The 15,265-nt window shown below is 41.9% G+C and overlaps 1 protein-coding gene across 2 annotated transcripts in view; it reads right to left on the reverse strand.

Annotated features, from left to right (window-relative positions):
* LOC118301198 (vacuole membrane protein 1) overlaps nt 1–15,265 on the reverse strand; it is a 60,063-nt gene that overhangs the window by 27,403 nt on the left and 17,395 nt on the right. For both annotated transcript variants that reach the window (XM_047329312.1, XM_047329313.1), the window contains exons 4-5: nt 14,905–15,135; nt 8,224–8,358 (exon numbers count right to left, since the gene is read on the reverse strand). In XM_047329312.1, the coding sequence (XP_047185268.1) occupies nt 8,224–8,358; nt 14,905–15,135 (366 nt within the window). The remainder of the gene's footprint in view (nt 1–8,223; nt 8,359–14,904; nt 15,136–15,265) is intronic.

Below are 15,265 nucleotides of genomic sequence, written 5' to 3' on the forward strand. Positions count from 1 at the left end.
TATTTACGTACATATTTTCTCCATGATTTTCATGTGGCAAAGTGATTACAAAATGCCCCAGTTGCACTTCAGAATGAAACCCCTAAAATTATTAGTAGTTACTGGACAGTTTAAAAAAAAAATTCTACATCAAAATATCCTAAATGATTTTTTTCTTTATGTGAAAACAGCCCTTTCTCCTCCAGAGAAACACAACATCGACTGACACTGAATCTGGATGAAAAAATAATATTTTTGATTCATAAGGATAAACAAGAAAATATGGTTTTCTTTTGGAAAGTAAGGCCTCTGTTTTTAAAACACTGTATTCATTAAAAAAAAGAAAGGAGAATGGGTAGGGGGCCGGCAATACATGATCATACCTAATATGGTCAACAACACCAGTACAGTTCTGAGGACATTCTTTGTGGGGTGCAACAGGAAATTTGAGAGACATGGGAGGTCGCCTAATAAGGTGATGGTGGGGGGAGCGAAGGGACACAGAATCTGATTGGTCCATGATTTGAATTTCTGCCTCCCCTGATGTCCAATCACGAGGGTTTCTCCTTAGACAAGCCTGTAGTTTTAAGTCTAGCCTATCCCCATGTGTGCATGGGGATAGGCCTGTGTGTGCATGTGTGCATGTCTATGTGTGTGCGTGTGTGTGTGTGTGTGTGTGTGTGTGTGCACTGTATGAGAGTTGTTCAGCTGGCAGGAGACAGGGAGAGGAAGAATGTGTATTGCTAGGTTACAGCTAAACGTCTGAGGACTGTGTCTGGACCAGGGACACCTGACGGCCGCTGGCGTTGTAGCACAGACAGAACCCTGCAGAACCAATCAGTGCCATGGAGACAGCCTGTGAATCCCATTCATTTTCTGACATCACCACATGTGGTCGTTTACATTAGTTAGCCGTAGTTGAGCGTTTGGCTCATGCAGCGAGGGCGAACATGTAATTATCAGTGCAGTGTGAACAAAGGGTCCCCGCAGAGGTGAGGGGAGGGTGTAAAAGGGTGTGCGCGCGTGTGTGTGAACTCGTGACACTGTGATTTACTATAGTTGAACTATGTACTTGGACTCTCTTTTCTTGTCTGCATTTCTGGACTGGGGAGGTGTCTATCTTGGATGGCTGGGGTTCAGACATCCAGTCTCTGTTGTTGGCGGCTTATGGAAATTCACCATCTTTGCCAGGCAGCTTGCCAAGGGCTGCCTGCCGCCTCCCTAGCCCCCACCCCTCCTCCACCCCATCACTGGTGGCCTGTGGGGCTGGGCTTAGCAGCAATTACATTTGATAAGATCTTGTCAAGGGTGCAGCGTCATTAAAACCACAGAGGTTTTGGTTCCAGGTTTGGCTGCTTGGCACAGATGCTTTACTCAGCAGTCTGCACAGTCACCCCACATGGAGCCAACATCTTTAGGGAATACTACTCTCATTTGATCTGATATTGGGTTTGGATTTTTTTTCCTCCTCCATATGCTTATGATGGTCAGAATATTTGATTCCTTGTTTTAATGAGGAAAGTGTTTGCCCCTCAAAACACACATTTTACCCGTTTTGCCTTTTATTTTAATAGCATGTTCCCACCATTAATGCATGTGCTACTTTTGTGGCAAAATTAAGTGACTCTTTAGAAAAAAAGGGTTATGAAATAAATCACATCAAATTGTGCCACATTGCAAACATAATATCATGTTTGTTTTGATTTATCACAGTAAATATACTGGAGATGAATAAATGTAATAAACTAGCACTTTGTAGAGTGCATGTTTCCACCAAACATGCCAAACAATCATACACATGCTTGTGTAGCTCTTGTAGTGAAAAACATACAAGGAAAAAGGAAACCGTCTGATAATCTGTACCAATTGTCCAAACTCATGCATGTCCAACACCATAAATACATCAACATCCATATTATGACCTCTGTTTAGGATGTTATGTTTTTGCCCCAGTCTGTTGTTTGTTGCTCTTTTGTTTGTTTTTCTGCGGGAGTACGGAAAAACTACAGAACAGATTTCCACAAAAAAGAAGGGGATATCGGCCAAGGAACAACATTACATTTTGGCGCAGATAGTGACAAAGGGGCGGGTCAAGGATTGTTTTTTCCTTTTCTTTAACATTGAGAGATAGGGCGTTCTTTGACGTTTTCAAATTTCTCAGGAAATAATGCATGGATTACAAAGAAAGAAAACGGACATTGTCCTGTATCGAAATTTGTGAGGATGGAACAGAGTCCGCTCTACATTTCACATGATAGTTTGAAAATCTGTGGTCACAGTTGCCAGGTGACGACAGTTATGAGGAAAAATCAAGACTAGTACCAAGTATTAGGTTTTCTTTTTTAAATGTCTGTGATATTGGGAGTTTTTTTTTGCTGTTGTGCATTATTGTGCGATGTGACATCTGTTTATTTTGGAGTCTTGATTTACAAAAAGTGGACTTGTCATTGTGAAAAAATGTATCAAAGCAAACAATTTGTTTTCAGAAGGCTTTGGTAGTACTGATGGGGTACAGAGTTCGAACATAGACAAAAAGCAGGCAGTGACAAGGCACCCGTCTCCATGTGGAAAAATGTGTCAGACAAGGAAAAATCTATGCATAGCCTATACACAAGTCAACACCCACGCACATTTTTTTCTCTCCCTCTGTCTGTTTTCTTTTTTATTTTCTCAATGAAAGCCTTTCACATAGAAGACACACATCTCCGGACTGGCCATGAGCCCCCCGACATGAAGACGGTTAAAGTTCATCTCATTAACTCTTGACAAGCCTGCGCCTGCGCCCACTCTCTCTGGCACATGAAGTGCAATGATTAAGGAGTCCTGACGCATTCGAAGCTACAGTTCTCTTCCAAGAAAAAAATAAAAGATAGGAGCGACGGATTCATTCTATCTGGACACAATAACACACACACACACACACACACACAAAGACAAAAAAATGCACCCCTGAGTCCACGTTGACAAATTCTTTAACAAGCTGTGGTTAAAGGGAAGCTGGTTTTACTCTGACTCACCCCCTCCTTTCAAACAGTTTACTGGAAATAAAGAGGGAGGAGGAGGGAGGGGGCACTTTCAGAGAAGTCACGTGACGGGGCTGGGCAAACCACAGCACAGAGAGCCTTTGAGTGCAGTAGGCCAGGGGGGAAGGCAGGCATACGCCCAGCGCAGATGGCCCTGATTTGAGTTACAGGAGATACGATCCTGGGAGTTGGCAATCAAGAATTCACAGCCTGTTAACCCTTTCCGTTACAAGTGGAGGATACGAGCAGCCATGGACTTGATCCATGCCGGATGCTTCAAGAACGTCTGCGTCGATACTGAAGAATTCTCCCCAGCTCACCGAGTACACTCTTGTACTGAGCAAAAGATTTAAGAGGGGGAAAAAAAGCCGATGTTCATGACATCAGCGTCTGGAGCCGTTAGAAAAGGCATGACTTCATTATTCTTGAATAGCTCTGTTGAATGAATGAGAAAAAAAACCCCAGAGTGCTCTGGTGCTGTGCATCACGTGCACTTGTGGCAGGAAGTTGGCACATACAGGATGGGAGAAATACCACTGGGTTTAAGTCAAACTGCTGGCACCTACAAACCTCTGTGACTTGAGCCGAGGGGACGTAGTCAGCCTCTTAATCCAGCTCTGTTGCTACGGGGTGGAGAGACTCCATGTGTGTTTGCGTGAGTGTGTTTTAGGAATGGGTGGTGGTGGTGATGTTGAATGGGGGGGGACACATCCTTGATGCCAAAAATTGATGTGACAACCATTTCCTGTCTTAGCACAATGATCCAACGACAGCAATTTTTCCAATCCGATCCCAATTTCCTTGTTGGTCTACTACAATTGATTTTCAGCTTTCAATCAAAAACTCAGACAGAAATCCACAGCGGGTGAGCGCCTCCACATCCACCTTAAAAGGTGGAAAAAGGGTAAAAGATGGAAACAAGAAAATTAGAGAGGTGTCGCGGTATCTCCTCGAGTGAAAGATACAACCCCGAGCGCATCCGAGTATTTGTAAAAGCTCTGGCGAGAGAAAAAAAAATGTTTTCGAATGCAGCAGGTCCTCGCTGGTGCAAGCAACCTGCCCCCAGATGCTGTCCAATCACACAAGCACACATTACATACATACAGATGGCTGCCAGACATCATCAGAGAGAGCGAGCGAGAGAGAGAGCATTGCACAGCAGGAGACGAGCAGTGCGTGAGAAAGAATAAGAGCATCGGAAGAGAGGACAGAAAAAGAAACAATGTCAGAGAGAGAGCGAGATTGAGGCTGTGTCCGGAGACAGCAGCATGCAGCGTCACTTCCAATCTGCACTCATATGGATGCGAGACAAATAGCCGATGCTCCTCCTGCCTAGCACTGTTAATTTGTTTGGGGAAAAGAGATGCGGAGAATTTTCGATCCTCAGATGATCATCCTCAGATGATCTTTTAGACTAAATCTTCTCTTCGCCGGGCTGCCTGTTTGTCTACCTCTCCCACTGTCTCTGCTCTTTTCTCACAGTTTCGGTCGGAAGTGCCACTTTATCAGTGAGTGATGTCAGAGCTCCACTCTCGCACACGTGATCTGAACACAGAAGCTGCAGTTGGTGACAACCTGTTCAGCTTCACAAACAGTGGACCTCACAGAAGGTACTACACCCCTGCAATTGATTTCCCCTCTATTAACCAGCAGAACCGGTTCTTATCAAAACATTTTTGTGACTTCCTCGAATCTGCTTCAATATTTGTGTCTGAAAAGGTCACTTCAGTTTGTGTGCTGTAAGGTCAGTTAAAGGGGAAATACAAGAATTGGCTGACTGTCAAATTCATACTTTAAATAAATAGGCACAAGCATATCGTATGAAACAAGGAAATGCACTCTTTGGTCTTTCCTCCCCCCTCGCCTTACCCTGTTCCACAGTTTGACTGGACATCGGGCATACCAGCCGCCGCATCGGTAGGCTGTCAGAAAAATCTATCAAGTTTTTACTGGTCCTCTTTGTATTACTCAGTCGGACAGTGCAGCGTACACGTTTCAGAACTGGGCTCACTGGTCACTCACTACCATGTTTCAACCCTCAAGTTCTTGTTGAGCTCATGTTAATTTGTTGACATGCCTCCATACCTGTATGGATCAGGGAATATTTTTTTCCCACACCCTGTAATCAGATTATGTAACTGTAAGGCTATTTTCCTTGGTTATTGTTACACTGATGACAATGACATCACACCCTGTCTGCCCAGTCAGAGAGACAGGGAAGATGTAGTGGTGGCAGGGTAGAAGATGAGCCATGAGAGGTCGGAGCAGCATTATTAAGCATCATGTTTAAAAATAAAAAAGATTATATTGACCCGTTTAACCTGGTTTATAATGAAAAAAAATTGGTTGATGCATTATTTTAAATGCTCAATTTACATATATGAACCACATCTGGAAGTGTCATTTATGAGCCCTCATGCCTTACTTCTAAGGACTTACTAATTTATTATGAAAAATTATTTAAACTACTCATTTGAAGGTAATTTTGTCCACTTCAAGTCTTATCAGGGGACATTTGGCATTTCAGACGTTTCAAACATGGCGTTTCAGCCAATGTTTGATGAGATGCAGGAAAGACATGGACAGATTAACAGTTTTATGATTATGTGTCTAGCCAAAGGCCAAATGCATGCATTGACATCAGAAGAGTAAGATGTGTCCAGCAATGGTGGATCAAATAAGGATTTTCTGCCAGTAGAAATTGAATGTAGAAATTCATTTGTGATTTGGTAAATGTCGGAGAGAAGACAGTGAAAGAAACTGGTTACTGGTTAAGCACTGACTTGTGCAACTATATCTGAGAGATAATAGTGGTGAAAATTAAACACAGAGTAATTTACATGCATTTTTGAGTTGGGATAGGACAACGTAAAATCAGCTGTTGTGAAATACACAGTAACTATTCCATATTCTAGGAGACCTTGGTATCAGCAAGGATGTCAACAGGGTTTGATATGTGATTTAGTATGACAATATATTTGGAACTTTTTGTATTTAATTATCTCCAAAGTAAATTAACTTGCTTCATCATGTCAAGATTTAATACAAATAACTTTCATTTCAAAAAAGAGTTTTAATGTTTGACACTGACATCTCCATTAAACGGGATGTTGAAACGGAATGTAAAAGGAATAAAGAATAACACGATTTAAGTGGTACGACTTTGACTTAAGTGAAAAGGCATTGGCTGGGTTTTTCCTAAATCTATAACCATATTGTAAATTAAACATGCTCTACCCTTTAAGCTGAACCTGAGGTGAGATAGCATTGTGGCATTTTATTTTAAACAAAATTGATTAAATTACATTTTTTTCCAAAACAGATAGAGGATCAACATGTCCACAGATATAGTTGGGTAATATGAATAAATGAAAAGCATCAAAGGGGCGAAGCATGACCCTGGCACACGCTGTATATACTTGAATGTAACCCAATCAGGCAATGCTAACTTATTGATACTGTAATAATGCCAAACCATAGTGACATAAACATGACGTCATTAATAACATATGTTGATGACACAGGATTGGTTAATCTGAATAAAATGGCACAATATGACTTCAATTTCTGACTTCATAGTGACATCATTCATCACATGATCATAAATAATTTTTGACCTACATAAGACTCAGGTCCTATAGGATGCAGAGAAACCTCGAAAAATTCCTTTCTAAACTCTTCATGACGTCACTTATCAAATGATAACATGATTTATAACATCATATGTTGGGGAATCATTTTCAAATAAATATAAGAGTCAGATTTTCTCTTTATTATATGCAGAGATATCTTGGAAAATGTTTTAAACACCATATTTTAAAACCTTGACCTTTGTCCGAATACTCTGGAGATACCCTACAAAGTAATAAACCCACCAAGTTTGGTGAAAATCCGTCCTTGCGTTATTTTGTGCACACACGCACACTCACAATACCCAGGATTCCAGCTATGCAGGCACGCAGGGTAAAGATATTTGTTTTATAGGACTCGTGTTATTTTTTGTCATTTATAATACATACACAAACATGGTCTAATACACAGTAGATTTTATATGGTATAACCAGAAGCATTCGTTGCCGGTGTTACTAGATATTCAAAGAAAGCATGACAGTACTCAATGATTCATATCTAAACACAGTTGGACTGTAACTAATCCTGTGTGCATCCTGAAATGTGAATTTCATACTGTAAACAAAATCCCTCGATGGGAAACCCTCATAAAAAAAACAAAAAACAAGGGGAATGTATTTCCTAACTCTCTGGTATCGTCTGCTATATTTCATTTGCAAAAAACAAGAGTCAGTGAGCCTGTTGTAAAGTTCAAAACCATTTATGGGTGCAGTTGTTTCACTGCACTTGACCTGTCTGACTGTTTGACCCAAACTGTCCTAGAGAGAGGAGCATTCCTGTGTCAGGACAGGCAGTTTAAAAAAGCCTTTTAAAAAAAAAAAAATACACAAATATTTCTCCCCCACAATTCTCTTTCTCCATTCATAATCACACGGTGTAGGGAAAATAAATATTTACGTTATGTTTTGTTGAAACATTTGCAGGAATGTTTGATTTCAAAACATTTTTACTGAGAATTTCAACATTTTACTCAAATGCATCATAGATTGTCTCTGAGTCATAACGTGTGTGAGGGTACTTGATTCCGGTTATACTACTGAGACAGGGGTGAGGTGGGGCAAGACACACACACACACACACACGCACACACATTTGTACTTCTATCTTTGAGAGGACACTCTTTGACATAATGCATTCCCCCTTACCCGAACTGTAACAATCACATCTAAATGCCAAACCCCAACACTTTCCCTTACCCTAAATTTTAATTATAACTAACCAGGACCCCAAAAGTCTAAACCATCAAAAGCCCTTTAAAGTTGATGTGAGGACTCAAAATATCATAAGTCCATTACTCAGTCCTCTCAAAGTTAGTGGTACACGCACACGCAAACACGGGTTATTCTGGCACATTAGATTTACACTTTAGGGGGATTCAAGCAACTTAATGGCCGATTAAGCAACAAGTGCAAGTGCAGAGTAGAGAGATGACATTGAAGTTAGGCAGGTAGAAGGAAGGGTTACAGCTTAACAAGATGAGTGTTGTGGGGAGTGGAGCCAGACGGAGGAGAAAATGAGAGGGGTTAGATAGCCGAGGGAGATGAGGATGAAAGTTGAGCTGATGAAGATGATGCAAGAAGCAGTGTGTCACCTGTGCACACTGGGACTGGTCCAGCGTCGTCTCAAACGTCTGGTGGTCCTCATCATCAGGGTCAGCTCCAGAGAGACGCGCAGCCCAGGCCATGAAGTAGGGAGGAAGCTCTCCTATAGCGGTACCTGCACCCTGCTAGCACGCACGCACGCACACACACACACGCACACACACGCACACACACGCACACACAGTTAATTATTGCTAAGCTGTTGGTGTTTATAATACTCTGACGTGATGTGCTTTTGTGTATTGTTTTGGCAACACCGACCTCTGCCCTGCAATGCCAATAAACCTGAATTCAACAGCTATTATACACTGTGCAGGATGTTTATTTGTATCAGCTATTAAATTGTATTTAGATACTGTTACGACATTGCTTTCAATTGTGTCTTTTTATGAAAATATGTTAATATGGTGCCCGAGGGAGTTCATGGAGAAAAAAACATCAATATCCACAAACCACTACTTGATGTAAGGGATTTTATGATCAATGTGCTTTAAAGGAATAAAGTGGAAAGGATTTACGAGAATGAAAATCCAATGATTATTAAACAATCAGGGGCACATAAAACAAAGGCCAAGGGAAGGTGAAAAATCAGTTGCCACCTCTGAACAGCACATCAACACACTGCACTGCTCTCCTCGAATCTACTTTGGACATGTGGAATCCAGTGCTTCTGGTGCTACGTGCTTACAAACCCAGCTGGGATCTAAAGGATCCAAAATACCAATATCTAACAGCCAAAAGGAGCTTGTACCTATAAAGCACTGGAGCCTGTGAGGTTGAGGGGGGCTTAACAGGAAAAAGCGGAAGTGATTTGAGGGAAATAAATCCCCAGCACTCGGTCGGTTCACCAAGTTCATACTGCCAAAACATGAGGATGAAGAGGGGGCGGGGGAGCGAGGGGTGAGGGGCACGGGCTTAATTAACACAATGAAAACAGCCGCCAAGAAATGCAGTGTTTTTGGAGTTGCTCACAGCTCATTACTTTAATGTTTCCAGGCACAAGGGGAGAATATGGGTGCAAAGGGGAAAATAGAAGATGATGTGGATAGTTTGTGTAGATTAAAATTACAAGTGTCATATGGATGATTGCAAGCCCCAACACATCCCTAACATCCTGCAATGTACAGACAGCCATGAAAAAAAAAGAAAAAAAAAGCTCCTGCACTGAAATTGAGCTGCAGCTTCAAACATAACTGACTAATCACAGCCACATTACTTGCATGTAGCTGGATGGTTGAGCCATAAGATGATTAGTGGGTAGTTAGCAACCATGGCAGCGACAACAAGCCCAAACAATCATTCACAAGAGGCGGTGCTAAACCCGAACCTGGCAGACTGATTCTTTAATCTGGACACCCTCTTCTCTTGTTAACACTGCACTCTTTGATGAAATCTGCCAGTTCCCCCCCCCAATAATGGAGACGTGCCTTAATCTCCCTGGCAGCTGCTCCATTCAATAGCTTTGCCTCCATTTGTGAGCCTGTATGTGTCAGTGTGTGTGTTTGTCTGTGTCTGTGTGTGTGTGTGTGTGTGTGTGTGTGTGGGTGCAGTGAAATACATCCACCTGCACAGTGGTGTTGTTTGAAGTGGGGCACTTCAGGGAGCGGCAGCAATGGAAAGAGAGGTTTGAAGAGGTAACAGAAGAACGCACAGAAAGAGGAGGAAAGAGAAAGGAGAGAGGTGGAGACAAGGTAGTGGGGAGGGGGATGTCATGTCTCATCATCAGTGGGAGGTTGGCAGAGGGAGGGGGAATGTTAGCAGGGGTGCTTTGAAATCATGGGCGCAACAGGTGTCTCCAACTGTAGAGCTGACAAGCCTCGGCCTCGGCCATGCCAGGCTGGGGTTACAGGGGTGCAGTGGTGACTGGGTGGTGTTGAGTCCAAGGGGATTAGGTGGCACACACACACCCACAAACACAGACTCCTATATCATACATCAGAGCATGGTGCTGCTGCTGGTTGGGCTGCAGCTTGGCTCACAGGAAATGGGACTCCACTAAATCAAGCAAACAGACTTTTTTGTGACCACACACACGCACGCACTCACAAACACACACACACAGACGATGGGACATAGATATATCAGACAGGGTCTGTCTATATAACAGCATGAACATCATTATTTTAAGAGGTGAATGAGGTGGATCATAGTCGTTACATACATTGATACTAGTTTATCATTAAAAAGTTGTTATGATTGTGAAGAAAATGTTTGATGTCAGGGTTAGAGGATGGTAAATAAATATCAATTAACCCTAATAACCCATAGTAATTATTGTTTTACAAATGTGAATTTGTGTAAGGGAATGACTCAAAAGCTTAAGTGTTCATTACGTGTGCATGTTTCAAATTTTACATTTGTAAGTGAGCATGTACATTTTCCAGCTGTTACCGCAATGTATACCTTGTAATGTCCGTACTTGAGATGGGATCACATCGTTGATGGTAAAATCGGAATCTGAAATCTTAGAATTAAAATTTTGGTTGGAAGTTTCCATAAATGTTTTGTCACTTGTCTGTTGCTTTGTTTCTGTCCAGTCCAACCGTTCTGTCTTCCTTTGTTAAATTTTTCACCATTCTGATAGCAATATACAGTACAACAACCAGCAGTGTACATCAGAGGGTGTAGTAACACAGTTTCTTTTGTTGTAAGTCATTAACAAAAGTTGGGACACCTGTAGAATTTTATGCATTAACTTTCACTTCAATTGCTGCAAAAAGGCTACAAGTTAACAATTTTAACAATTTCTGAATGCTTGTTTACCGAAACTGACATGGTTTTTCAGTTTACAACTGTCCTTTTTTATCTTTTAAGGTAATTCACTGGACTTGGAACAGTTTAAATTTCATAAAAAATGGAAAAGTGGGGCGGTTTTAACACCTCTGACCGCCAGTGTACAGTAAGTGTGTATAGTTAATGTACTACAAAAGTAAGGAAGGCTAATTACAGTACAGAGCAGATTGTGGAAAGCCTGCCAGGTGCCTGTAAAGCTGAGTTCACACTACACGATTTTAAGCCCGATTTTCAGCTCACCGACAAATCCTGGAGTTGAAACAAGTCGAGGGAAACTCAGCGTGAAATCGGGCAACGCAAATCGACACTCGATCACTATGTGTGAACTACCAATGACGCAATCAAAGTGACTCACGAGGCCTCGCCGACGTTTTTCAGATATCTAGCAGGTTAAATATCTGGACAAGTCGGGGAACCAGCTCCTGCAGCGTGAGCTGTGATGACAGTGAGTGCGTCAACATGGAAACACGGGGGAGGAAATGTAGCACAACAACACACATCACCCATATTCTCTACCTTTTCTGTGTTTCTGAAAAAAATCATAGCGCGGACTATATGCAGGGCTTTTTTCTTTCATGTTGTGGGTTTTCATTGCAACAAATGATGAGTGTAACCTCAAGCCAGCTTTGATGTGGAACCACATACTAACCCGTCAAGTTATATTTCTCTGTCCGCAGAGCGTCCGCTCAAACTATTTCCTGTTTCTGACCTGTCAACATAAGAGTATCCTGCAATATATTGAACAGTTTCTTTTTGTCCTTTTCGGCGTGTATCGCATATTTTCCCGTGTCACTTCTTGCGTGTGTTTTCATGACTGAGCGTACTATGGAGACATGCTACACGATCTCCCGGATCATGTAAACCCCCCGTCGCAGATGAGTCACGTAGTGTGAACAGAACGACTGAAACCTGCAATTACAAGACAGCACGTTGGGTAGTATGAATGGTACAGTGATCTGACACCCCCCCCGTAAATGAAGAAGTACTCTAGCTGAGGATCTGTATTTCCCCTTCGCCTCAACACGTTCCACATTATGTAGAACAGGGAAACTGATAACAGAGAGCTATTAAAATCAACTCCTTTTTCAACATTCAGCAGTTCTGCCTTTTTCATGATGAAAGGAGAAAATATGTGGACAATAACAATGCACATGATTACAAATAAGTCCATAATGAGACGTGACTTCTACATCAGTGTTGATGTTTTTTGTCTGTGTCTTGCATATGTGTGTGGAACAATAGTACATGCCATTGTTAGTGGTTTCACAGAAACTCAGAGTGAGTCATTGATAAACTAACAGAGCTCTGGTCGAAGTATAACTACACTCATTGAAGAAGGTTCTTTGTCCAAGCTTTTAAAAATAAAGTATGAAATTATAAAGTTGAATGTTTTAGTTTTACATATATTATTTTATGTATTGGTAAAACCATTTCTATTCTGGCCATGAAAAAAGATCTTAGCTCAACAATATCATATCTTTCTCAGTAGCCACAAGGCTGGTTAGAAGTGTGAAACCACTGACACTGCATAGGGGAAATTCATAGTAAGGAGTTGGGGATTTCCAAGCTACGATGAACACATTTCCACTCACAGTGTGACTGTGAAGGTGAAGGTTCAGTACCTCCACCAGCTAATGTTTGAGCTTTGACTGGTGTAGAAATGTCAAAAGCCATATAAAGAACAACATTGAACTTGTCTTCATGAGAAAATTGGAGGGACTGACTATGGTGTAAAAACTGAGAGAGTCACTTTGTTGGAAATGGTCCAGAGTAGATTCCGTGATATTGAATGTGTCATCTACAGTCATCTGTTTTCTCACCAATAACCTTCACTCCTTAACCGACCATTAACAGTAAACCGACGAGATTAAAATGTGCTATTTAAAATGAACCAGTGTCTGTGACACATTGAAGACATTTCACTTCTATAACAAGGGATTATATTTCATTTGTTCAAAAAGCAGCCTAAAACAATAGAACAAAGGATTTACACATCATCACACAGCTGCTGTGAACGGTGTAAAACCAACAGGTCTACACAGTGTTTACCAGTAATTACCTCGACTGCCATGGTCTGTCCTGCCGGATTTCATCATGATCCAGATTTTCTTCTCATAATAACATTAAAGATCACTAGTGTTTTATACCATTGCTACGTAGAGCTGTGTGACTCTCTCTCTCTCTCATCAGACAGATGTGTCTGTCACAGTCAGACTGGCCATCGGCAGCACCAGGATCAGTCCCGCCGCATCTGTGGCCCAGTCGACTGTCCTCGGAGTACCACCTGCTCTAACTGTCACTCTGGTGCTCATGATGAGATTAAAGTGTGTGCATGTTCAGTGAGCAATCACAGCTTGTCTTGCAATTTTTTTTTTACAAATAGCAACATGTCCACATTCTGTAGTATTAGCTTAGTGACAGTCTGTTAACTGTGACAATACTCGCTCAGATGGTACGCAAGTCCCAGGAGTGCAGATATAGAGCCTTGTTAGAGTAGCCAGCCTCGGAAAGCACGTCTGATTTTTTAAAAACATCTTTTAATGTTTAACTTAATTCAGTCAAAATATTTATAGTCAGTTAATGATCAAGCAGTTAAATTCGTACATCCCTAATCTGAGGTGATAAAACTTCAGTAACACATTCCTCACATTCCTGTGTGTTTGTCTAGGTTTTACACATGTTGTGGGGACCTAAATCTGTTTATATGGTCACATTATGGGGACTTGTCTTCCTAATGCAGACAAAAAGACAGGTCACGATAATGTGAATCATTACATTTGAAGGTGAAGACACATCTTAAGGTCAGAGCAAGTTTAGGTTTAGGTTAGTGTTAGGTTAAGGGTTTGAAAGTGGTAGTTGTGGTTAAGGTTAGAGTGCTGTAAGTCTCCAGGAAATGAATGTAGGTCAATGTAATGTCCTCCAAGTCATGGAGACATGGCTGCATGTTTGTATGTTTCTAGTCATTCGCTCTCAGGGTCAGGATGCTTTCACTGTAGATTCTAAATTACCCATAGGTGTGAATTTCCTGTAATACAGTTGTCACGAGACCTGTCCAAGGTGTACTCCACCTCTCGCCTGATGTCAGCTGGGATTGGGCCCTGCCCCTTGCGACCCTCAAAGGCTAAATGTAAAGGGGTATAGCTATGGATGGATGGCGAGGAGGTAGTCACAGAGCCTGTCTGTGTAAAAGGGAGAGACAGCATGGTGGGACAGGACACATACACTGGGTTACACGTGATGTGATCTCTAGAACGCTGGCATGCTATCTAAAGTCACATGAGTCAGATATGTTTATATATCGTATTAATATGTAAAAAGGCACAAAATACACAAGAATTGCCAAGTGTTCACCTTTTCCACTGTTCCCTTACCACACCATAAATTGCAGGTTGAGTTTGAAAAAAAATAAATCATAGTTTGATTTGTGCACCTAATTTGGAGTCCTTGGCATTCAAATGCCCTGCCCTAGGAAAATAGGCCTCTAAAAGCCTTCAATTCTGGCAATTTTCATGTTTCTACCAACATCTGTCCAATGACAAAACCCACTGGACTTTTTCAAAAAGGCATGGTGGTCAATCTGAAAACAAGACTATAATTCCTAGCTCCTGAGAAATTGCATTTGGGAGATGTAAGGGTTTCACCTGACAGCAACAATATTTCAAAGCACTCACTCTGAACACTGGTAAAAGCTGTGGTGAATGTACAAGGCTCAGCATCAGAGCCTCATTCTGCTGCTGTGTGCAGACTGTGACCAATATGGAGCCATGAAAAATCTTTTTTAAAAGCTAAGGTCTGTGCAGATTTTGCAATTGCCGGCTCTTTAGCTGTTCTGGTCAACAGTACACACTACACACAGTCAGTGTGTAACAGGCACTCACCCACACACAGGCTTCCAAGCGGACTTTGGACATGATGGTCCAGAGAGAGATGCTTTCCTGCACGGCTGCTGGCCCCACCCCCACAGACTCCACACCCACCGGCTCAGCATCAGAGCCTAGTTCTGCTGCTGCGTGCTGGGGACAGATGATTTGGTCTGGATAGGGTGGCTCGGGGAAATCCACAGAGCCACATTCATGTGCTGCTAGGGTCACAGATGCTATGTGTGGTCCCTGAGAAAAGAGACAGAGGAAGGGGGAGAAAAAGGAAGAGAAAGACAAGAGGAAGGAGTTAAAAATAATAGAGTGGGAGTCCACCTGTTGGAAGTAGTTTTGAGTCAGAGGAGTGATTTAGGAGAACCTC

This window comes from Scophthalmus maximus, chromosome 2 (genome assembly GCF_022379125.1).
Source record: "Scophthalmus maximus strain ysfricsl-2021 chromosome 2, ASM2237912v1, whole genome shotgun sequence".
In the NCBI taxonomy this organism is placed as follows: domain Eukaryota; kingdom Metazoa; phylum Chordata; class Actinopteri; order Pleuronectiformes; family Scophthalmidae; genus Scophthalmus; species Scophthalmus maximus.